The 23,969-nt window shown below is 37.1% G+C and overlaps 3 protein-coding genes across 3 annotated transcripts; 1 reads left to right on the plus strand and 2 right to left on the minus strand.

Moving 5' to 3' along the window:
- Window positions 1-23: 23 nt before the first annotated feature.
- LOC141434262 (cytochrome P450 6B2-like) lies at window positions 24-2,895 on the minus strand. Its single transcript, XM_074096653.1, has 2 exons — window positions 1,482-2,895; window positions 24-620 (listed from the first exon to the last, which is right to left on the minus strand). Exons 1-2 carry the CDS (start codon window positions 2,824-2,826, stop codon window positions 451-453), a joined length of 1,515 nt encoding a protein of 504 aa, XP_073952754.1. The 5' UTR covers window positions 2,827-2,895; the 3' UTR covers window positions 24-450.
- A 6,594-nt stretch (window positions 2,896-9,489) lies between these two features.
- Window positions 9,490-11,738, minus strand: LOC141434265 (cytochrome P450 6B5-like). The gene is made up of 2 exons (XM_074096657.1): window positions 10,342-11,738; window positions 9,490-9,716 (listed from the first exon to the last, which is right to left on the minus strand). Exons 1-2 carry the CDS (start codon window positions 11,687-11,689, stop codon window positions 9,544-9,546), a joined length of 1,521 nt encoding a protein of 506 aa, XP_073952758.1. The 5' UTR covers window positions 11,690-11,738; the 3' UTR covers window positions 9,490-9,543.
- A 3,124-nt stretch (window positions 11,739-14,862) lies between these two features.
- On the plus strand, window positions 14,863-19,330 carry LOC141434263 (cytochrome P450 6B2-like). Its single transcript, XM_074096654.1, has 2 exons — window positions 14,863-16,276; window positions 18,845-19,330. The coding sequence occupies exons 1-2, from the start codon at window positions 14,929-14,931 to the stop codon at window positions 19,012-19,014; spliced, it is 1,518 nt and encodes a 505-aa protein (XP_073952755.1). The 5' UTR covers window positions 14,863-14,928; the 3' UTR covers window positions 19,015-19,330.
- Window positions 19,331-23,969: the final 4,639 nt, after the last annotated feature.

The following is a 23,969-nucleotide window of genomic DNA, read 5'->3' on the forward strand; positions in this document are numbered from 1 at the left end:
GAAGGGAAAATAAAAAACGTCTGTAATGCTGAGTATGACCAAGATTAACATAATATTTTTTCAGCCACAAAATAAACTGATAAGTACTTACAATGTCTGTCGTCAACGTAAAACCACTTACCATATTTATTATGTATGATTATCTTTCTAATATCTTTAAACAAGCAATTCTTGTATAAACAATTATAATATATTTCGTTCGGGGGTCTCGGAAACGAATCCAACAATTTTGATGAAATTTGGTAGGTAGGGGTTTTCCGAGATAAAAAACGATCTATGTAGCTTATCTCTGGGAAATCGCTTGTTATCAAGCTTTCGTCCAGGTACTAATGATTAAATTGGTACTTTTCAGTGCAATGACATGCTATGGAACGCAAAACTTATAAGTTCATGCTGGCATCTTATTTTTTATTAGTTACATAAGCCGGATTACACGTGAATCTCCAGTTATCACAGGTTGCGAGGGAAAATGTTGACGTGGAAGCCCGTTTTGGGGCATAGAACTGTACGGTAGGGGTCAAATTGCAAGGAGCGGACAGTGTTCTTGCTGGGCTCAAGTCTGAACTTGGACAGCAGTCTGATCACGCAGATTCGGGACTGCACTTGGGCGAAACGCATTCCTGAAAAATAAAATTAAGTAAGTTCACCATCCTGTTATCGCGTGTACAGTATAATAAGTAGCTCGACATTTTCACGTAAAATTAACATTATTAATACAAAATATTACAAGAACGTTATTATTAAGACTACTTTAAAAACTTTTCGTTTACAAAAGCTTACATTTCGTTAAGAAAAAATACATAATGCCCATAACTATCTACTTATAATAAGTACCTAGTACGAGTAGGTATAGCCAGTAACAAATTAAAACATAGGCATTATTATTTTTTCCTTTGTGCTCATAGTTCTTAGTATTTCGATTAGTACCTAATGCTTCTTAATATCAAAAGAAAAAGGTACAAATATGTTTGGTTTTTTGGAGTCTTTTTGTATTTTTAAGACTCCAAAAAACCACAACCAATCATTATTTGATTGCTTAGTAGCGACATCTCTTGTCTGGGTGAGTGGTTAGTTCCGAAAGAATGTGGCGTCTCTCGATGAGAGCGAAATGTAGATGTCGCTAGTGCTGCTGATTAAGTAGCGTAGTAGAAATAAGCAACCTGAGATATGTATGCATAAGAAAAATTCGTGTCTAGATTCCTGCCCAGCGGTGGTGAAGGGGTTATAACACGTAGCACGGATTGCTGAGGACCTGGGTTCGATTCCCAGCGCTGGTCTCTTTTTCTGGTTTTTCTGTGCACCCATGTCTCAGTTTGTATTTTTGGTAAAAATAAGTTTAATTGATAATTACTGCCAAAAAAATGTCTTTTTCATTGCAATTCGAAGTTAATAAATTTATATCGCTTAGCGATGAACATTTCACCATGCTACTCCTCAACCACAGATGGCAAAAGGTTTGATTTATGTGACCAGTCACTTACCAATGCAATGACGAGGTCCAAGTCCAAAGGGCAGGTAAGCGCAAGAGTGTCTCTCCGCTTTTTTCTCCGGTGTAAATCTCTCAGGGTCAAACTTGCTCGGGTTCGGATAATACTTCTCGTCGTGATGTATCGCAAGTGGTGATATAAGCACAATTTGATTCTTGGCTACTTTCAGATTGGTCCCGGGCAGTTCGTTTTCCTCGAGTGCACTTCTTTGTAGTGTCTCCACAATAGGATACATTCGAAGGGTCTCATCGAAAACTTTCTCCAAATATGGCAAATCGTTCATAAGTGTCTCCAATGTTATTTGGTCATTGTTTTTTAGAAGATATTCGTCAATCTCTGCTCTAAGTTTGTCCTGAATTTCTGTGTTTAATGCGAGCTGATACATCATAAAGGCCATAGTAGAAGCACTGGTCTCGTATCCAGCTATATAGAATATAAACGCTTGTGCTTCTATAATGTTGTCAGTGATTTCTAAAGCTCTTTCTTTCTCACCATCAAACCGTTTAATTGCTTGTAGCTCTTGTTTATTTCTCATTTCCAAAATCAAATCCATAAAATCTCGTCTGCTGGTGGGCTGTCCATTTCTTTCGCTTATTATATTTTTAACGAGGTCACTAAAGAACGTTTTGATGTATGCCGGAAAAATAGATAAGTTCAAACTTTTCAGTAAGCCAGGGAACATCATGTCCAGTTCAAGTGAATAATTGACTGTGAATGAATCCCTGTCAATTCTTTTCAGCGCTTCTATTTCCCCACGGAAAGTATCAACATCGAGGCCAAAAGCACACGCTGCTATGGTTGCCATAGTGTACTTCTGCATCAGTAGGTTTATGAGTTGCTCCGGATTCTTTGCAGTGATTTCGTGAACATACTCTGTAAACTTATCAGCGCCATCTGTGATCAAGTGCAGCATATGCTTCAGTTTTTGATTAGTGAATATTGGTGAAAAACGATTTCTCAGCACTCGCCATGAATCTCCATCAGCGTGGAAGAGGTTTTTACCCAAACCTTCCTTGCTGAATTCAATTCCTCTGTCCGCAAAGTTATCAAAGTCCTTGATCATAATATGCTTCACAATATCAAGATCTCGAACCAACACATTTGGAGTTGTCATTCTAAACACTCCGACTATTTTCTCGTTAGGGTAATCATTGTAGATATTCCTCAAGACTTGTCCCACAGTCGTTGCCCGGATAGTGGACTTGAATATGTTGCCGAAAAACGGTACTGGTTTTCGAAAGGGAACATTTCTTTCCTTCCAGTAATTGAAAGTCCTTGTAAAGAAGTAGTACAATGAACCAATTATGGTTGCGATTGCCAATAGTGTAACAGTGTCCATGTTACCGAAAACCAAAACGTCAGTTATGTTGGTTGGACGATCGTTTACAACTGTATGATAGATCCCAAAACATCTTGCTTTTATACAAGTGATTACTTTTTACGATTACAAGCATTTTGGTCAATAATGGTTATATGTAAAATGTGTAGATAACTTAGGTAAATGAATAAGCATTTCGTGTGGTTTTGTATTATCATCAACATATAGCTCAAAAACAGTATCACATAACCTTTGACTCGTGCCAAAGCAAACAGCTATGTTCCTTAATTGTTTTTGTGTCAAATCATTTAAATAAACAATATCAATAGTGAACATAATTATGACATATGACTTGATAACTTTTGTTACTATACAAAATGTATGATTAAACAAACGAAATAAGTTTCTGTTAAAAATTTCATTTTTAATACAAGCTTTTTTGCTGACTGTACTTTTTGACAACTTTCCTTGCATTGTCACCCAAACTACATTTGCATACCAAATTTCAAGTCGCTGCTATTAACCAGCGAAGAGTTCTCTCCTGCGGAGACGATCCTGACCGGATCACCAAGATTTCACTCCAGATTATTGTATTCTCACCAAATTTACATAAGTATATCAAATTTTAAGTCAATTGGACCGCTTTAACCTCCTTCCACCCAAACCTTGACCCAAACAAAAAAAGAAACAAATAAAAATAAACGGGGCAAGCTAAAGAAAAGCTTGTAAAAAAAGATATGGCATCATAATAGTTATTTATGATACAAGTGCGGAAAGTAGGCAATTTCCAACGAGTGACGGAGAACTTAAAACACGAGCGAAGCGAGTGTTTTGAGCCGGCACGAGTTGGGAATTTCCTACTTTCAACACGTATATCATACAACGTTTTACAATGCATTAAGCAAGGAAAAAATCGACGCAGTGACTAACATCATTTATTTGCTATACTCCTTTTACTACAGTAGCAGGCAGTAGATATACATACCGACATGTACAATAAACCAAAAACGTTAACGTGTACACTTTATTAAACCAACTTTCATATCAATCATTGACCCAGAAGATTAGAACAGCTACAGCTACTTATGTATGATAGATAAAGGAGACTTTGTTTTAGTATCGTAATTTTTTACGATTCATTATAAGCCCTTGTTGCTTGACACTGTCCACAGTTATATTGGCTAGTCCTTATCTCCTGCACGCTCCTATAATGCTAAATATCAGTGCAACCTGTGAATAATTCCGTGTAACAGTTAATTATCATCAAGTACAAGTATATTATTTATATTATATTATGTATCTTATCTACCAGCTATTTACAAAAGTCACCGTAAATCTACATGATAATTTTGAGATGGTTTAGCCTTCGATCATCATCGTTCATCAAAGGGGCCTTGGTTTAGCTTTAAAAATGTAAATAATTCAAAATTGGTTCAGTAATTCTAATAGATAAAAGCAAATAAATAAGAATAAGACGTACCGGTAGATGTTATAATCGTAATATAATGTGTGTAGAGATAGATTATTCTGTCAATTTACGAAGTTTACATTTATTTCATAACAGAAAAGCACAGAGTTATATATAACACATATACAAAATTAAATAAAAAAAAATACAACTACTATCTACTTACTATTTACAAAACTTATACTAAATAGAAAACGTCTTCAAGGCTGCTGCTTTGGGGGGCCATTCCTAGGAGGCTGGCAGCATTACCTCTCTGGATAGCTAGGCTGATGCGTTGTGCAAGGTAAGCACCAGCCCGCCGATCCATTGAGGTATCTATTTACGATGTTTATTAACTTATGTATGTATAATATAGTTCACGTATTTCAGCATTGATTAAGTCGGCGGGTGTTTGTCACTGACTATTTTTGCTTCGTGGAGGACGTCAGGCGCGTCCCTAAATTCATCGCTGTTGCCCCATTTGGAAATTCCCCCAATTGATCATACCTATTGACAGTCTCATGAAAACGCCAATTGAAAACATTTTGAACATTTATCTCAGCGAGCAGGCATGGGCCCAAGCCACTTTACCGATAAGGAACGGCGGCTTTGGAACCCGCAAAATTTCAAGTGTAGCTTTGCCGGCATTCCTATCTTCGATCCACAGCACGCTAGATCTCGCAGGTACGAGTAGAATACTAAAAGCCCCAGCGGGCATTAACTGCGGGATTGCATGCTTGAACGAGGCCACGAATGCCTGGCTAGCTGGACCGAGTCCAAATCTCCCGTCCAAACCACATAGGCAAAGGGCCTGGGATACAATAGCCTCCGTCACCACCTTACATACATTAATAGAACCTTCAACAGGCAGGGACCGGGCCAGACTGTTAGCTGTGTCCAAGACAGAATCTGGTTACTGGCTCCATGCTTACCCCTCGCCCAACACTGGAACTTTTATCGACCCAGACACTCTACGCATAGCTGTTGGTCTCCGGCTGGGAGTTGGGATCTGCGCAAGTCACAATTGTGTTTCTTTTGGGGCTCCAGTGGACCATCTCGGCCACTATGGCCTCTCCTGCTCCTCGGGCGCCGGCCGCCTGTCTCGCCACGCCGGTCTCAACGACATTCTCAGGAAGGCGCTCGTTAGTGCCAAACGTTCTCACTGCTCTGGAGCCCCAGATTGTACGGAGCGATGGCAAGCGCCCTGACGAAATGTCGTTGATACCCTGGAAGAATGGCCGTGCGCTGGTGTGGGACGCTACCTGTACAGATACCCTAGCGGCGTGCTACCTACCAGCAACTACCAAATGTGCGGGGACGGCGGCAGACGCTCGGGAACGCCTCAAGGTCACAAAATATAGCTGTCTCGGCGCCCAATATCATTTCTTTGCTTTCGGCGTCGAGACTCTAGGTCCTTGGGGTAACGGTGCGCTAAAGCTACACAGGGAGCTCAGCAATAGGTTAAGGGAGGCAACAGGCAACCCTCGCGCCGGCAGCTTTCTCGCGCAAAGAATCTCAATCGCAGTTCAACGCGGGAATGCTGCCTGAGTGATGGGTACCATGCCAAGAGGCCCACCTCTCTTTTTTAATTAAAGGTTTAGTTTTTATTATTTTAATTTAATAGTAGTTTTAGTCCTATGGATATTTTGTATTTTCTTAATATTTCTTAATAAATTAATTATGAGTATTGAAAAAAAAAACAATAATTATTTGTTATATTATTATAATGGTTTGTCAAATAAAGAGTTTGTGAAATGATCAATTTGTGAAAAAAAAGAAGCTCGACTAGTGTGAATAAATTTTAAACTGTAAGTATTATAAACCTTGTAAATAGTGTTAAATAGGTACTTAGTATGATTTATTTAGTGTAAAAAACAATAGAAAGAAAGAAAGAAAGAAAGAAAATAATTTATTTATAACAGCAATGACACATAATTAGTAAATATAACAATAAGAAGTGTTGCCGCTATAAAAAGGTCCCGGCTCAGCATATCGCTGGTTGAAAAACAGCACTGGTCTTCCGCCGGGCCACAGGAGAGTGAAATTACGGAAAGTCACACAAAACAAACAAATACAAAAATAGCTACGAGACTAAAATATAAGTTGGCTGTATAAGCCCACATTATCATGGCAACAGTACATGTAATGAAAAAGATAAGAATAATTTGACATTGACATATGACAATTACAATTATGGCATCAGCAGACAACGCGAAATAAAACCAGAACAATGTTGATAGCTATTAAGGGGAACAATAATAATAACAATGTTGATAGAAATTTAAGTTAAAACGATACGGATAAGAGCTACGAACAGGCTTAAAGAATAAGAGAGCTTAATTTGTGAATATAATACAATAGGTAAACATAGTGATTAATACGGTGTGGATTTGGCGAGCGCTTTATCAAAGTTGGCTTCATTGAGGCTTGTGGTTCATAAATTGCTTTATTAATTTTGCACAACAACGAATAAACCATGTTTTCATGAAATAAACCATGAAATCATGTTTTCTGATAAAGCTACTTAAGACTAACACGGAGCATAAGTGCTAATTAAAATTAATGAGCTCATCAATTAATTCTGAATAAAAAAATAATGTTGATCCCCACTTACCACCATCTACTATGGTCACCCTACTCAGACCACGTGACTTGAATTGGAATATTTTGATAAGTCCAAAGGTTACCTTATCAGTATCGTGCATGTGCGTGCATGTTATCTATCAAACACTCATTTTTCGTGTGAATAATTTGTTTAGTGTACATTAAATAAGAGACAATAAACTTAATTTTTATTTACACGTATTTTAACATATGTTCAAAGTGTTCACCCTGGACCTGTAAACACAAACCCACCGTCGCCTCAGATTATTTTTTACACGGCTTAGCACAAAAACATCGCCTTTAACTGCTATTTTTTGACGCAGTTCTGCTACTGTTTCCGACGGTTGTTCATACACTCGCCGTTTGATATCTCCCCAAAGATAGAAATCCAAGGGTGTCAAATCGGGACTTCGAGGTGGCCACAAGATAGGCCCATTTCGTCCGCTCCACCGGCCAGGGTATTCTCTGTCCAAGTGGTCACGAGCTTCGTGGTGGAAATGAGCTGGGGCTCCATAATAATGCATCCATCAAGAACTGACCCGGTACTTCTCTCAACAAATCTAGAACCACATTTATCAGAAACTGGAGATAGTTATGTTCATTTAGTCGGCCTTCAATAATAAGGTCCAATCAGTGCATCATTGAGAATGCCTACTGTAGTGGACCGTGGGTCCACTATCCTAACTCAACTTTACTTAAATTAAAAGCACTTCTTTAGGATATTTTCATATGTATTTCCAAATCAACATACTCCGTTGGCAGCTCGGATACAAGTCTTCTCTTTAACTCCCTTGCGTCCATTCAATATTATCATTCAAAAATGGAACTATGCTGCCAGCATCGAATCAACGGACGCAAGAGGTTAGTACACTACCCACACATTAAGACTGAATCTCACTTGATAGACATTTCGGATAACATGTGGATTTCTTCTACACCACCAAAGTTCATTGTGGACTTTAAACAGCCCGATCCGCGTAAAAGTTACCTCGTCGGTCCACAATTATGTTTTCGCCTGATTTTCTAACAAGTACCGGCACATGATCATCCTTTTTTGATAATCAGCCAACGTAAGATCTTGCACGGGTTGGAAGTGGGATGTTGGCCTGATGCATTTAGCAACTGCCAGACGTAATATTGGCTTACGTGAAAGCGGCCCTTGTAGGTACTCGCTAGTGGATTACAATAAAAAAAAATCGTATGCTTCTGTACAACCTGTCCGGAGAACTCGTGGGCGGCCGCGGGCTTGGGCATGCATTGGAACGGTGAACTGACCGAAATCACGAAGGTTTTGCTCCATCCTTATAAACTCATGATTAAATTACGTCTCGGTACAGGTGACTCGGGATATCTTACATGAAAAAGTTCTTGTGTTTGAGCCATTCTACTAGTTTGAGCGTACAAAGACACCATATCAAATCTTTGTATGGTAATGTAAGGGTACGGAGGAGGCATTTTTAGCTTTTTAATCTAAAAATACTTGTTGTTGTTTCTTTGAAAAAATATGGCTCTGTCCATTGGAGGACAATTTTGCCAGTGTCTAGTAGTTTTTGCCGTTGTACGATAAAAAAAATCTAGAAAACGAAATATGTTGGTAATGGTGGATGAAAGATGAGTCCATCTAAAAATACTTTATTTCTATAGAGCAATAACCACAGACTACTAAGAGATACTAGAAATAACAATGTTGACAACGTTGACGTTATTGACAATTCATGCCAAAACAATATCCGGCCAGCAAATTGCTAAAAGATTGAATATCTTCTTGTTCAGTTTTGTGACAAGTGTGAAATGTTATGTGTAGGGTGACCAAGAACTTAAAATAAATTAGGATAGGTTAATTAAATAATTTATTGAATTTAATTTATTGGTGTAGTGTGGTGGTGGTGATAGATGGGTTTGTGTGATTTGTGTATGTTCTTACAGTGTGGAGGTGGAGGAACTGCATGAACACGCATATTTTGCATAAGCTATCGTAAGGTCGCGGGTGAGCAAGGAAATTATTTTAGTTCATTAGGTGAATTAAATTAAAAGTGAAAAAAAAAAAAAATAACAACTATCGGTGCAAGTAATTGTTAGTCATGTATGGAGTTAGAAAAAAATATTTCGATTCACGATAAATATTTCACCTGTACTTATAGTCTTGTTAATTTATTTTTTCAGGGATCTAGGAAACCGTGCTAAAGATTTCGATGAGGTAGTGTTTTATGTGAACGGGAGTTTTTGGGCGTGAAAAACCAATCTAGCTTAGTCTTAACTACTTCTCGGTGAATGAAAGTTTGAGAACGTAAGTTTGAGCCCAAGTGAAGCTCGGTCGCCCAGGTTTCAGGAAAAAAAAAACCTACCAAATAATTCAACGGAAACGAGAAGTGCTAATTACTTACCCCCTTATTCATAAACGACAATCAAACCTATTTTAGTTAAAATGCCGCTAAAATTCGTTTGTCCTTATCTGTCACTTCGACATTTGTATTTGTTAGAAAGGGACAAAGCATTTGTTAGTTAACATAGGCTTGTTAAGTTTTATGAATAAGGGGGTTAAACTTTAAACTCGATTTGCCAAAATTCACGATTTTTGAGTTGTATTGTATTGTACTTATTGTAAAACTCTTTGTACATAAAACACATGAAAGTAACAGAACACATAGTTGAGCCCGTTTATTATTAAGCATGCGATTTATAGTATTTCACACATCATTCCGTGGCTTAATGTTGACATATAAAACTTCAGAAGGTGTCAGAACTAAACGGCGAGGTTGGTACTTGAAGGAGTGGACAGTGTTCTTGCTGGTTTCAATTCTGAACTTCGAAAGTAATCTGATCACGCAGACCCGGACTTGAACTTGGGCAAACCGCATGCCTGGAAATAAAAAAAAAAATATATTTAATACCTTTAAACAAGCAATTCTTGTATATATCAAGGGCCAATTTTGTTGACATATTGATTTTAGATACGAGATTTTTTCAAAGTAGTGACGATTTATCCCACCAAAAATATAAATGTAAAAAAAGGAAAGCCAAGTTCAATACAAAAATTATATATATTCGCCGCAAAAAGAATGGAGATCTAAATGTGTGCCAAGTTCTATGTAAAATCCAAATATGTATTTATAGGAACAAAATAACATTATGAATAAGTATTCAACTCTATTTCTTTGCTTTATTGGATACCTATATAACAATTGCTGTTATTTAAAAATGTGAGATCTTAAAGTAGGTTAGATTTGACTTGGCCAGAATGTCGTTTTTTTCCTCGCATTCAAAGTGAAAAGTAGAGTGTTCGACGCGAGACTAAACAACCACAACGACACTCAAGCTATATCCACCCTCGTTCTGCTCGGGTGGCTAAACATCTCGTATCATTATGGCTTGTTTTAGTCCCTTGTTGAACAATCTACTATTATTCCTCTTTGGCGATAGGATCATTAATTGGTCTGTGTATTTTTTTGTTATTCACTATAACATTTAGTTGCTAAATAACTTACCGATGCAATGGCGAGGTCCAAGTCCAAAGGGCAGGTAGGCGCATGGGTGTCTGGCAGCCACTTTGTCCGGAGTAAACCGCTCAGGATCAAACTTGCTCGGATTCGGGTAATGCTCCTCGTCGTGATGTATTCCCAAGGCAGATATAAGCACCACATGGTTTTTAGCTACTTTTAGATTGGTTCCAGGTAATTCATATTCGTTTAGTGCTTTTCTTTGCAAAATATCGACAATCGGATACATTCGTAGAGTTTCATCAAAAACTTGCTCTAAATATGGCAAATCCTTTAATAACGTATCCAATATGATTTGATTATTGTTTTTACGTAAATACTCATCGATTTCCGCTCTGAGTTTGTCCTGTATGTCAGTGTTCAGCGCAAGTTGATACAGCATGAAGCCCATAGTGGAAGCACTTGTCTCGTAGCCGGCTGCATAAAACACGAACGCTTGGGCTTCTATAATGCTGTCGGTTATTTCTAAAACTCTATCTTTTTCATCTTCAAATTGTTTGATTGCTTGAAGACGTTGTTTGTTTCTCATTTCCAAAATCAAATCCATGAAATCCCTTCTAGTACTTGGTTGACCATTCCTTTCTGTTATAACTTGTTTGACAATATCTCTGAAGAAAGTTGTTACGGATTGCGGAAATATGGAAATGTTCAAAGTTTTGAGTATTCCGGGATACATCATGTCAAATTCGACGCCATAATTGAGTGTAAATATATCCTTGTCTACTCTTTTTATAGTTTCATTTTCTTTGCGGAAAGTGTCAATATCGAGCCCAAAAGCACAAGCCGCGATCGTGGATATGGTGTACTTCTGCACCAGATCGTGTATGGGCTGCTCCGGGTTCTTCGCAGTTATTTCTTGGACATAATCGGTTAATATATCAGCTCGATCGGTGATCAAATGCATCATATGCTTCAGCTTCTGATTAGTGAACATTGGTGAAAACCGATTCCTAAGTACACGCCACGTGTCTCCATCAGAGTGGAATAAGTTTTTACCCAAACCATCTTTGCTGAACTCGATGCCCCTGTCGATGAAGTTATCAAAATCCTTGATTAAGACATGTTGTATTATATCAAGATCCCTAATTACCAAATTGGGGGTTGTCATTCTGAATATTCCCACTACTTTTTCATTGTGGTATTCATTGTAGGCGTTCTTGATGATTTCTCCAATGTAGGCGGACTGCGCTGAAAACTTGAACACATTCCCAAACAATGGTATCGGCGCTGGGCCACGTACATCTCGGTCCTTCCAGTAATTAAAAGTCCTGGTGCAGTAGTAGTACAGAACACCAATTAATACGGCCACAATGGTCGAAAGCGTGACCAAATCCATTCCGCTATCTGTTGCCGATTTCTGTTTAAGACTGTATAATGATTTTTAAATCATTCCACTTATATACGAACTATAGATATGATTGTTTTCATTGTACCTACAAGTAATTGAGCTAAAAACGCACACTCACGATTATACGTCGGCATAGTAGGTATTATATTTCTTGTTACATAACATGTGATAAGGCAGGCCTTAACTTTGACTACAAGTCGAGATAATGATAGAGCTCCGCTTAGCTCCAGCAGGGCTACTACGAAACTCGAAACTCGAAGTTCATATCATATCACATACGAATATTTCGCAAAGTCTAATTTGAGAGACCAAAGTCCAACAAGTTCTGGTAGGTATCGAAATAGTCTAAAATCGACCATTTATTTATAAACACCTTGTTTAAATTACCAGTTAAACGTTCATTTGTTCTTATCTGTCAACTTGGCATTTGCCTTTGCCAGACAGGGAAAAATATAAATTTCACTATAACATATAGCATTTTTGTGTAAATAAGGGGATTAATTTACGAGTACTAGTAATCGCCCTGTCTGAAACATTGTCGTTATCTATCACCACAAAAACATAGATTTCGTCGGCCATATGTTTACCAATCAATTTATAGATAACTGGCATTTTAGGTACATCTAAGACATCCTCGAGTTATGTTTATGTGTGGTAAAGCCAAATAATATTTGACAAAAGAACTTTACATTCCATGATGGCCAATGATGATTGTCGAACCAATCATTTCCAGTAGGTATCTTAATTAAAAACGGCTGAACCGATTTTGATGAAACATGTCTTAGAACCATCGCTAGAAAACCTGCTTTCAAATAAAAAAAACCGCATTCAAATCGGTCCACCCGTTTAAGAGCTACGGTGGCACAGACAGACAGACACACACACAGACACACATAGCGGTCAAACTTATAACACCCTTCTTTTTGCGTCGGGAGTTAAAAATGACAAATACCTAGATCTAATATCTATGACAGCCAGCAGCAGTGCTCTTTTAACCCCCGATGCAAAAAGCCCTACACACCCATATATGCTCTATAACTTTGCAAGATTATGGAATTCTCGGCCTGATGCTGCAGCCAGGATATCCAGCCCACCAGTATACTCTTGAAGAAATAATAGCAGATATGTCGTGTTTGATTCCTTTTGATCAGTATTTGATTCTACATACAATGCAATGGTGGCAACACGATCAGCTGAACCCTTAAAATGAAATATAAATTGTCACTCGCACGTTGTCAAAAAAGTTTAATTTGTCTTTAAAGCTACACGCCCGTTCATCATATTGCAACATTAAAATAACATGTTTCCGTACTAACTTCCTCAGTGAAACATGTTAATTTATGTTTAAGAGGAATTTTACAAAGTGTTATAATGATATCTTCAATAATAACATTTTTCCCATACAAACTTTCACCCCCCCCCTCCTCTTATTACCTTTAAGGGTAGAATTTTCAAAAATGGCGAAATATGTATCCAATTATATTTTTTGAAGAATGTTTTCCCAAAATTTCATAGGCACAACTTTACAAATAAAATTTTTACAAACTAACGTTCTCCTCCCCTTTTCACCCCCTTAGGGGACGAATTTCGAAAAATCCTTTCTTATCTCGTGTACATGTCATAAAAGGAACCTCTGTGCGAAATTTCAGCTTTCTAGGTTCAAGGGTTTGGGCGTTGATGAGTCAGTAATGAATGTATCAGGACTTGTATTTTTATATATATAGATAGAAGAAGATAATATAAAGAAGATTAATACGTTCTAGGTTTGATTTTTGTCACAATGTCGCGATAAAATTTCAAAACGTCAGAGCATCAGAGCCAAAAAAGTTGAGGACGCTAGGTGGCGCTGATGTCGTGCACAGAGCCAATAGTTATTATTTTTATCAGAATGTTTTCTTATTCATATCTACGAGTATATCTCTAATGATTAGGTGATACTAGTCCAGCAATAGCTGTAAGACAAGTAATTATTAAATAGGTAAAAATAGTTTTTACGTATTATTTATTAGCTTTTGTAAACAAAATAATTGCGTGTCTTGTTACTTTTAACGGATACATTTTCGAGAATAAGTATACAGTTAACAAATTTATTTACAAGGCAGCAATAAAGTACATCTTAAAAATATAAGTACAAAATAATTTTACCTCTACTATTATGTACAATGAATTTGATTATGAAATAAATAATTTGAATAGTAAAAAAGCACCTATATAACAATCTAACTATATAAATACAAATGGATTGCCGAAATGTATATGCGCGCGTAACTTGCGAACGACGGCACCAAATTAGATAATTATTTATTTGTTGTGTTCTTTGTTGTCAGAACAAGGTTTGTGTGAACAAAATTAAAAAAATATATACCGGAACGGGGCCGAAGCCGCGGGCAACAGCTAGTTAAATTATAACTATGAACTAAAAGAATTTCTCTGCTCACCCGCGACCTCACACTCACCGCGAGCAGAGAAATTCTTTTAGTTCGTTGATGTGGACCTCCGCAAATTAACGTCTGATTCAATAAATTATTTAAATTATAACTATATTTACATAAAACCTGTGAATAACAATTTGTTATGCGTAACATACAACTTGCAACGAGCTTTGCGGTGAAGAAAAACATCGTGAGGAAACCTGCACAAACCTGCGAAGCGATACTATGGTGCGTGCGAAGTTCCCAATCCGCACTGGGCCCGCGTGGGAACTATGGCCTAAGCCCTCTTGTTCTGAGAGGAGGCCTGTGCCCAGCAGTGGGACGTATATAGGCTGGGATGATGATGAACATACAACTATCCATAACTTAAAATACATAAAACAAAAAAAGAAACTATGACAAATAACACAATAATTAAAATAACATAGCAATTTCATTGCCGAAAAACTACGCTTCTCAACAAAAGGATGCATGTGCCATGAAGATACGCTCTATTTCTGTTGTTCTAAAAAATGACGAGTGACAACGTGTGTTTTTTTTTGCAGCTACGAAACCCTACACTGAGCATGGTTCAAAATCATCTTGGCCGGTGTTTATGTCTAATTATATGATAGCGCTTATGGAAAAGGCAAAATAATCGTGACTATTATTTACTTATCATCTTTTATTTTGTAAACAATCATGTATAATTGTGAAACGACGCAATCAACCTTTATAAACGGAGTACTTTTGTAGGTTATTTTCATTATAGTTCCATCGTTTCTAGTGACAACAATCACCAAATATTACGCTACGATGGACTTTGCTACGGTCATTGCGGCCATTGCGGCTCTAATTGGTGCTCTATACTATTATTTCACCAGAACCTTCAATTACTGGAAGGACAGAAATGTTCCATATCTCAAGCCAGTACCGTTTTTCGGAAACTTATATAAATCTACTGTCCGGTCCACCTCAGTGGGACAAATAATGAAGAAAATCTACAATGAATACCCTAACGAGAAAGTAGTGGGTGTGTTCAGAATGACAACTCCAAATTTGCTGGTTCGAGATCTGGATATTGTAAAACACATTATGATCAAGGACTTTGACAACTTCGCGGATAGAGGCGTTGAGTTCAGCAAAGAAGGTTTGGGCAAAAACCTGTTTCACGCCGACGGAGACACCTGGCGTGTGCTGAGGAATCGCTTCTCACCCATGTTTACCAACCAGAAACTGAAGAATATGATGCACTTGCTAAATGATCGAGCTGACAAATTCACTGACTACGTTCGGGATATCACAGCCAAGAATCCAGAGCAGCTCACACATCCAATGGTACAGAAGTACACTATGTCAACAATCTCTGCCTGCGCCTTTGGTCTTGATATTGATACATTCTATGGTGAAATCGACACTTTAAATAGAATAGACAAAGAAATATTTACAGTGAATTACGCTGTAGAACTTGATATGATGTACCCCGGTTTACTCAAGAGCTTGAACTTGTCATTATTTCCAGCGTTCGTAAAAACATTTTTTAGAGATTTAGTTAAACAGGTAATAAATCAAAGAAATGGACAGCCAACTTCAAGAAGAGATTTTATGGACTTGATGCTGGAAATGAGAAACAAGCAAGAACTTCAAGCTGTAAAACGGTACGATACTGAAAAAGAAAGGGCTTTAGAAATAACAGAGAGTGTAATAGAAGCTCAGGCGTTCCTATTTTACGCAGCTGGCTACGAAACTACCGCTTCCACCATGGGCTTCATGCTGTATCATCTCGCATTGCAAACTGAAATACAGGACAAGCTCAGAGCTGAAATTGACGAATACCTTCAGAAAAACAATAACCTAATAACATTAGAAACTGTCATGAATGATTTGCCATATTTGGAGAAGGTTTTTGATGAGACCCTTAGAATGTATCCTATTGTGGACACACTACAAAGAAGTGCACTCGAGGAATACAAGCTGCCTGGAACAAACGTAAAAGTGGCTAAAAATCAAATGGTACTGATACCAGCACTTGCGATACACCACGACGAGAAGTATTACCCGAATCCGAGCAAGTTTGATCCTGATCGGTTCTCTCCGGAGAACGTGGCAGCCAGACACCCTTGCGCCTACCTGCCATTCGGTGTTGGACCTCGCCATTGCATCGGTAAGTTTCATATTAAATATTTACTCGACCAAATGATTCTAGTACGTTAGTACAGTAAATAACGGGTACACTACATAACTACGAAAAAACTAAATTCCAAAGTAGGAGTCACGAATTTCAAAATACCGATTTTTATAATTCAGAATGTTTTAAAACTCCTAATATGACTATTCCAATTCTTCATAAATCCGATTTTTATAAACTCGAAAATGAAAAATATCAAACGTTTAAAATTACGACTTTCAAAATTCCGAATTTTAATACACCGAACAATAAGAAGTCCGACTTAATAATAATCCTAAATGTCAAAAATACGAATTCCGATTACTAATAATACCGAATACCGATTTTCAAAATTCCGAATATCATCACACCGATCAATAATAAATCCTGACTTGTACACACTACACACACACACACACACACAAACATCACGCCTGTATTCCCAAAATGGGGAAGGCAGAGCACATGAAACGTTACCGTTTCGGAGCCACTTATAGTTATTTTAGGTTTTAAGTTTGACAAAATCCTGACTTATTAAGTAAGTTATGTTGGTTAGATTGGCCTAAAACAGTAGTAACTGTTATTCAATTTTAGCAATGTGACACAAGGTCGACGCGCAGTTAGGCGCTTCGTGCCTTGACGCAATTCTAACCTAACCCTAACCTAACCTATGCAGGTCAATTCACCTTAATTGATTGATATTAATTCGAGATTCGAAATTCAAGATTCCGATTATTAAAACCACGAAGTTTTATTTTGCCGAATTTAATTTTTCCGATTTAGCAATGCCATTTCGGGATATTGATAATCGGTATACTGTACTTCGGGCCACTAACATTTCGTGTTTTTCATTCTTCGGAATAATGAAAACCGAATATTAAAAAAATCGATATTTTGAAATTCTGAAATATTAATTTCGTGTTTTTAAGTAATCTGAATTATATGTCTAAGGAATTGTGAAAATCGGAGTTTTGAAATCGGAATTAGCAAATTCGGAATAAAATATTTCGGAGTATTTGGGTGTTCCTGTAAATAACATCAGTAAAAGTCCTATTTTCAACCCCCGACGCAAAAAGAGTGGTGTTATTATGTTTGACCGCTATGTGTGTCCGTGTGTCTGTCTGTGGCACCGTAGATCTAAAACGGGTGGACCGATTTGAATGCGGTTTTTTTTATTTGAAAGCAGGTTTTCTAGCGATATTTCTTAGACATGTTTTATCAAAATCGTTTCTGCCGTTTCAAGATCATCAGCTCTATTGTTCGCTGCGGTAGGAATCTTAGACGCATAATGGGTATTTACTTTACTTCCAAACATTTGAAACACAGATATATGCTATATAACTATGCAAGATTATGGAATTCTCGGCCTGATGCTGCAGCCAGGATATCCAGAACACTAGTAGGTAATTTCTTGATAAAACCATAGCAGATATATCGTGTTTGGATTCGTTTTGATTCTACATACAATAAAATGGTGGCAACATGATGAGCTGATGCTGCAACCAGGATATCCAGCACATCAATATACTCTTGAAAAAATAATAGCAGCTATGTCGTGTTTGATTCCTTTTGACTGATCAAAAGGAATCAAACACGATATAGCTGCTAGCCTGCTATGCAGAATGCTATGTGGAATCAAATAATGATATTTGATTCTACATACAATGCAATGGTGGCAACACGATGAGCTGTTGTTGCAGCCAGGGTATCCAAAACACTAATACACTTTTGAAAAAATAATATACCAGTTTAAAAAACATGAAATAAAAAAACTTAAATTAAAATTTTAATAAACCCCCGACACAAAAAAACGCCAGCAAAAATATAAAAAAACGCCCGCGTAAAAATCGTCGACAAAAAAAGCGGGCGTTTCTTTTTATTTTTGCTGGCGTTTTTTGGTGTCGGGGGTTTTTTGATTTTTTAATAAAAGTTCATTTTTTTATTTTTACTAGTTTTTAGTGCCGTAGTTGGTACCAATTGAAAAACCTTATTAACAAAATATATTGCTTAACATGGAATTGAGCTCCCCAGACATTATCATCCTCGTTCTTCGTACATAACCATCTTACGTAATTAGCACTGGTAGGGACCAAATTATTACCTAAATTAATGAAGTCTTGCTCGCACATTGCGGTCCCAAAGATACCTAACACTCCGTTAACTTACCACTCGCTTCACTCGTCGTCGTGGCTAATTTTCGGGAACTTAAAGTGACAGTAAAAGTGACCATTACATTACCGAATTATCTTTGAAGTAGGAAATATTTGCCGCCTTTCAGTACTGGTTATGTAAAATGGTTATGGGAATAAGGTTATTCATCGATAATAGAGAGAATTTTAAATAGGTACTTAACTACACAGTAAATTCATATTTTTAGCAAATAAGTAAACTTTAGTAACTTCTTAGACGATGTAGTTGGGATTCGTACGAAAATTTCAGCCTGATTTAATTACAAACTATCTGTACTTAGTGTACTTTTCAAAATTTCAAAAATTGCAATTATATTTCAATGTTATTTAAAAATATTTAATATTATTAGTCTTATATCAATACATTTTTTTTCAGGAATGCGTTTCGCCCAAGTGCAGTCCCGAATCTGCGTGATCAGACTGCTTTCCAAGTTCAGACTTGAGCCCAGCAAGAACACTGTGCGCTCCTTCCAATTTGACCCCTACCGTGGTGTCCTGAGCCCTAAAGGAGGCTTGCAGGTCAACATTTTCCCTCGCAACGTTTGACATTTGAACGTATAACCATAGTAAAAAATCTTTTCTATGGTGTTCTTATAATAACGTGGACTTTTCAAAAATGTGTAATTCCAATTTGGTGGTGAGGTCTTTATAATAACTTCAAGGAGTTATAATTATGCTTTTGTTATAAGATATAAGTATGAATTATGTAAAGCGTACCTGTGCTATCAAATTATACTAATCAGCAGACATTGATAATTTGGTTCAAGGGTATTTAAAAGTTTCATTTTGGAATTGAAATTATGTTTTGTCCAATTTAGATTTGATAAAAAAAGAAAGAAAGAAATACATTTATTCAACGTCATAGTGATTTCTCACTTATCGACTCTACCTGAATGATATCGATAATGATTTTACCGTAAAATAATATCTTAATCCATACTATACTATATATATTATATATAATATTATAAATGCGAAAGTTTATGTGTTTGTATGTATGTTTGTCCGTTTTTCACGTCGAAACGGAGCGACGGATCGACGTGTTTTTTTATGTGGAGATAGTTGATGGTCCGGAGAGTGACATAGGCAACTTTTTGTCTCTTTATAACCCCCCACCCCCATAAAATAGGGAGTGGAAGTTTGTATGGAGCTTTAATCAGTTTTCAAGGTAGAAATCTGAAAATTGGTATACAGACTCTTTGTAATAAACGAAAAAAATCTTGCATCAAGTTTTTTATTTAATCTCCCCTAACCTCTAAAAACAAACAAATTTAAACACACAAACTAAACTGTGTTACCCGCGGATTCCGATAGATGGCGCTACTAGGTTGTTTAAGCACGCCAACTAGATGTGTTTTTAACCCCCGACGCAAAAAGAGGGGTGTTATAAATTTGACCGGTATCTGTGTCTGTGTGTCTGTATGTCTGTACATCTGTGTGTATGTCTGTCTGTGGCACCGTAGCTCTTAAACGGGTGGACCGATTTGAATGCGTGTTTTCTTAATTGAAATCAGGTTTTCTAGCGATGGTTCTTAGATATGTTTTATCAAAATCAGTTCAGCCGTTTTTGAGATATTGAACTTTGCAGTGACAAAGTCGGGGGTTCTCAACTGTTTGTTGGTTTAAGTTATCTTAATTACTACTTCACTCCTAAGTGCAAACTTGACGGTCGAGGTTGATTATCTGCTTTCGATTTTATCTATTCGTGTTTAGTTTCGCAAGCTATTTTTATGAGTTTCTAAAAGGTTGATTAACAGATTTTGTAATGTAGAGAGATAAGAATAAGTAAATTCAATTTCGAGGCAGATTTTAAAATTCTTTGCAATAATATAAAGCTACAATGTCTTAGATTGTCAAATTAAGGATTTTAAAATAGAATTTCTCGGGATAAACGTAGCCTATGTCAATCAAAAACAGTGTAGCTTTCTATTAGTGAGAGAATTTTTCATTGGTCCTAATGTAGAAGTCACTTATTTCTATCTCCCGGGAATAGCCAATGTCAGTCAAAAAGAGTAGCTTTCTATTAGAACGTGTTTTTTTTTGTTTGACTGGATGGCAAACGAGCAAGTGGGTCTCCTGATGGTAAGAGATAACCACTGCCGATAAACACCAGCTACACCTGGTATTGCAGATGCGTTGCCTACCTAGAGGCCTAAGACGGGATACCTCAAGTGCCAGTAATTTCACCAGCTGTCTTACTCTCCACGCCGAAACACAACAGTGCAAGCACTGCTGTTTCACGGCAGGATTAGCGAGCAACATGGTGGTAGCAATCCGGGCGGACCTTGCACAAGGTCCATCATTACCATCATTTACCACCAGGAAAATGGTAATGATAATAAAAATTGGTATTTTTTTTTCAAACAATATAAAACTTTTTTATTGAAGTAAATTAAGGTTGATTTAACTTTAAATGATTTTGTTTTGTTTAGTTAATTGCGTTTTAGAGTTGTATTTTTTTAAGAAAAAAAAAACCTTGATTTGAAGTGGATTTTTATTTGTTTCTGACAGCAATTTTTCATTGCCGACACATGGTAATGAAACATTTCATTTGTCTTTACCATACTTCAAAGAAATTAAAAAAATACATTTCTTCTAATTTTAAGTATAATTACCTGGGAAATTAGTTAAATATGTTCTTTTATCGCAAAACTTCTAACAAGCGCGCAAATAAAAGGAATAAATATTTTCTCGCAATTTTTTGCGTTTTGCACGAAATGAGAGAAATGCCCATTAGTTGAAATATTTTTCGGTGCAGTTTGAGTCGGTGTAATATCTTTCGCGTTTAAGTATTATTGTGGCACTGTTTTTTGTTGTTACGAAACTTCGCAAGAAAGATATTCGTGATATCCTGTTGCGCAGGACAGAATTTCGTCGTATTACGGTTTTGTAGTTTGAATATTTGCAGTGGCGGTTTTTTGTCACAGTGTGAATCGATGAAATGTCTGTCGTGATTAAAAGTATAAGACTCGTTTTAGCCCGAGCAAAGCTCGTTAGCCAGGACAATTATTTAATACGAGAGTGGTTGCGCCGTATTGCCGTGTGCAAGGCGGTGGCGGTAGTCAACGCTGGCCGGAAACCTCTGATGCCACGCGGTATTATTTCATTGTCATTTCGTCTGTCTGTCATATACATAAACAAATCATTCCGCTCGACACGCAACTAACTCATAATAAAGAAGTTAAATACTCAATAATCTGCTAGGATTGAGTGATAATAAAGACAACGACGTGCACTGCCTTCAAGATCATCATCGCAAACCCGTGGCCAGTCAGAAGGTCGGCGGCGAACTTGGGTAAGTCCACCTTCCTTCGCCAATTTGGCACGGGCCGCATCACGACAGTGAGAGGGACGGTACGATACAAACCTTGATTTTTGAATTTCGTAGTAGTCTTCCAATTCGAGTTTTTTTTTTTTTATTCGACTGGATGGCTTACGAACAAGTGGGTCTCCTGATGGTAAGAGATCACCACCGCCCATAAACATCTGCATCACCAGGAGTATTGCAAATGCGTTGCCAACCTAGATCCCTGGTGATGACCCCTATAACATAAAACTTAACAGTTATGTCACAGAATAAGTAATAGTACAAGTGTTATGTACTAAAAACGATAGACATATAAAAAACCGGCCAAGAGCGTGTCGGACACGCCCAAAATAGGGTTCCGTAGCCATTACGAAAAAAATAAGTAATATTTTTCTAAGGATTTCCTATTTTATACGGAATCTTCCAAGTTTAGGTATATTTTATACATTAGGTTGCTATTTACTCTTAAACTACTAATAATTCTCAAGAAAACTTAGCCGTTATAGTTTTCCATGTAAGTTTTATATACTTACTACCATCCTGAATTTTTTCAAATTTTTCCACCCACCGGTTTATATTTTAGAGGAGGGGGGGGGACGCTCGATTTTAATGAAAATTTGCACTTTAAAGTGTGTGAATATTTCGCAAACGAATCACAGACTCGAACAATCATCTTAGCAAACCCCTAATGGTTTTAATATACGTATCCAACGATACCCCATACTATAGGGTTGGATGAGAAACAAAAAATCACTCCCACTTTACGTCCATGGGAGGTACTGGGAGGTAATTTTTTATTGTATGTACCATTTTGTCAGCATAGTTTACATATAATATTCTTGAAAAATTAAAGCTTTCTAGCACAGATAGTCTCTGAGCAAAGCCGCAGACAGACGGACAGACAGACAGACATGGCGAAACTATAAGGGTTCCGTTTTTGCCATTTTGGCTCCGGACCGGAACCCTAAAATCGGTTCTGATTTTAGGATTTTGACCATCATCATCATCATCATGTCAGCCGAAAGACTGCTGGACAAGGTTCTCCACTCAGACCGGTCTTGTGCTTTCCGCATCCACCGCGATCCCGCGATCTTAACCATGTCGTCGCTCCATCTTGTTGGAGGCCTACCGACAGCTCGTCTCCCGGTCGGATTTTGACTAAGGAACTAAAAAAATACGTGATACTTCAAAAAAATGCAATTAAATCGATAAGCCACATGCACAATGACTTATTAATATTTATTTACTTGTGTTGTCATTGTTTTTAACGATTAGTTGTTTTTTATCATTACTTACTAAATTTTCTGTCATCACCAACCATTCAAACTGGTTAAGTCATGAATCATTCTCGTCATAATTTAACGTGCCCAATACCCATCAGTGACGTAAATTAATGACTATCAGTTTCTAAGTCCCACTATCACGCAGTGTTCGAACAATCATGATGGAACGTCATCATCAAAACTGTCATAGACGCGTCAAAAACCCATTATTTATTTAATTAATTTCAGTCTACAATCTACCGGGTGGGCCCTGTAACAGGAGCAAAAAATTAAATAAAAGAGAGGTTCTGCTACTCAAATGGAACTACTTTAGTTCTGCACCTTTTTTATAAATTAATTCTAATTCTAATTCTAATGATTTATTCAGTAAATAGGCCGCAATGGGCACTTTTACACGTCATTTTTTTAACTACCAGCGCTTTCGGAAAGACCATCATTGCCAAGAAGAACGCGCCGCAAGAAACTTGGCATAAAGTCATTTTTTCATAATAATATAATTACAAATAAAATACTTAAAACTATATTATACAATTAAAGAAAAAAAATACAAAAAAATAAAACAATAATAATAATTAAGTAATTTTATCATTATGTTTATTCCAAACAAATTAAATGGTATTTTCAATGTACGGAATCCCATAGCCTAAATGAATGACTCCACCTGTCACATAACAAAATGACGGATTTCGCAACATTGCTTGCAGAGGTTTTTCCGAACCGGTGGTAGATTTTTTTTGACATTCATAAGTGCTTGTTATAGCCTAAATTGAATAAAGATATTTTGACTTTGACTTTGACTTTGACTTTGTGTGGAGTTCAGATTGTACAGAATTGCGAACAGGAAGAATCGGTTCTGTACACAAATAACGACTGTGCACAATGGCGAATGTGGTGAAATACTATTGTGTGGA

Source organism: Choristoneura fumiferana, chromosome 13 (assembly GCF_025370935.1).
Source record: "Choristoneura fumiferana chromosome 13, NRCan_CFum_1, whole genome shotgun sequence".
Lineage (NCBI taxonomy): Eukaryota > Metazoa > Arthropoda > Insecta > Lepidoptera > Tortricidae > Choristoneura > Choristoneura fumiferana.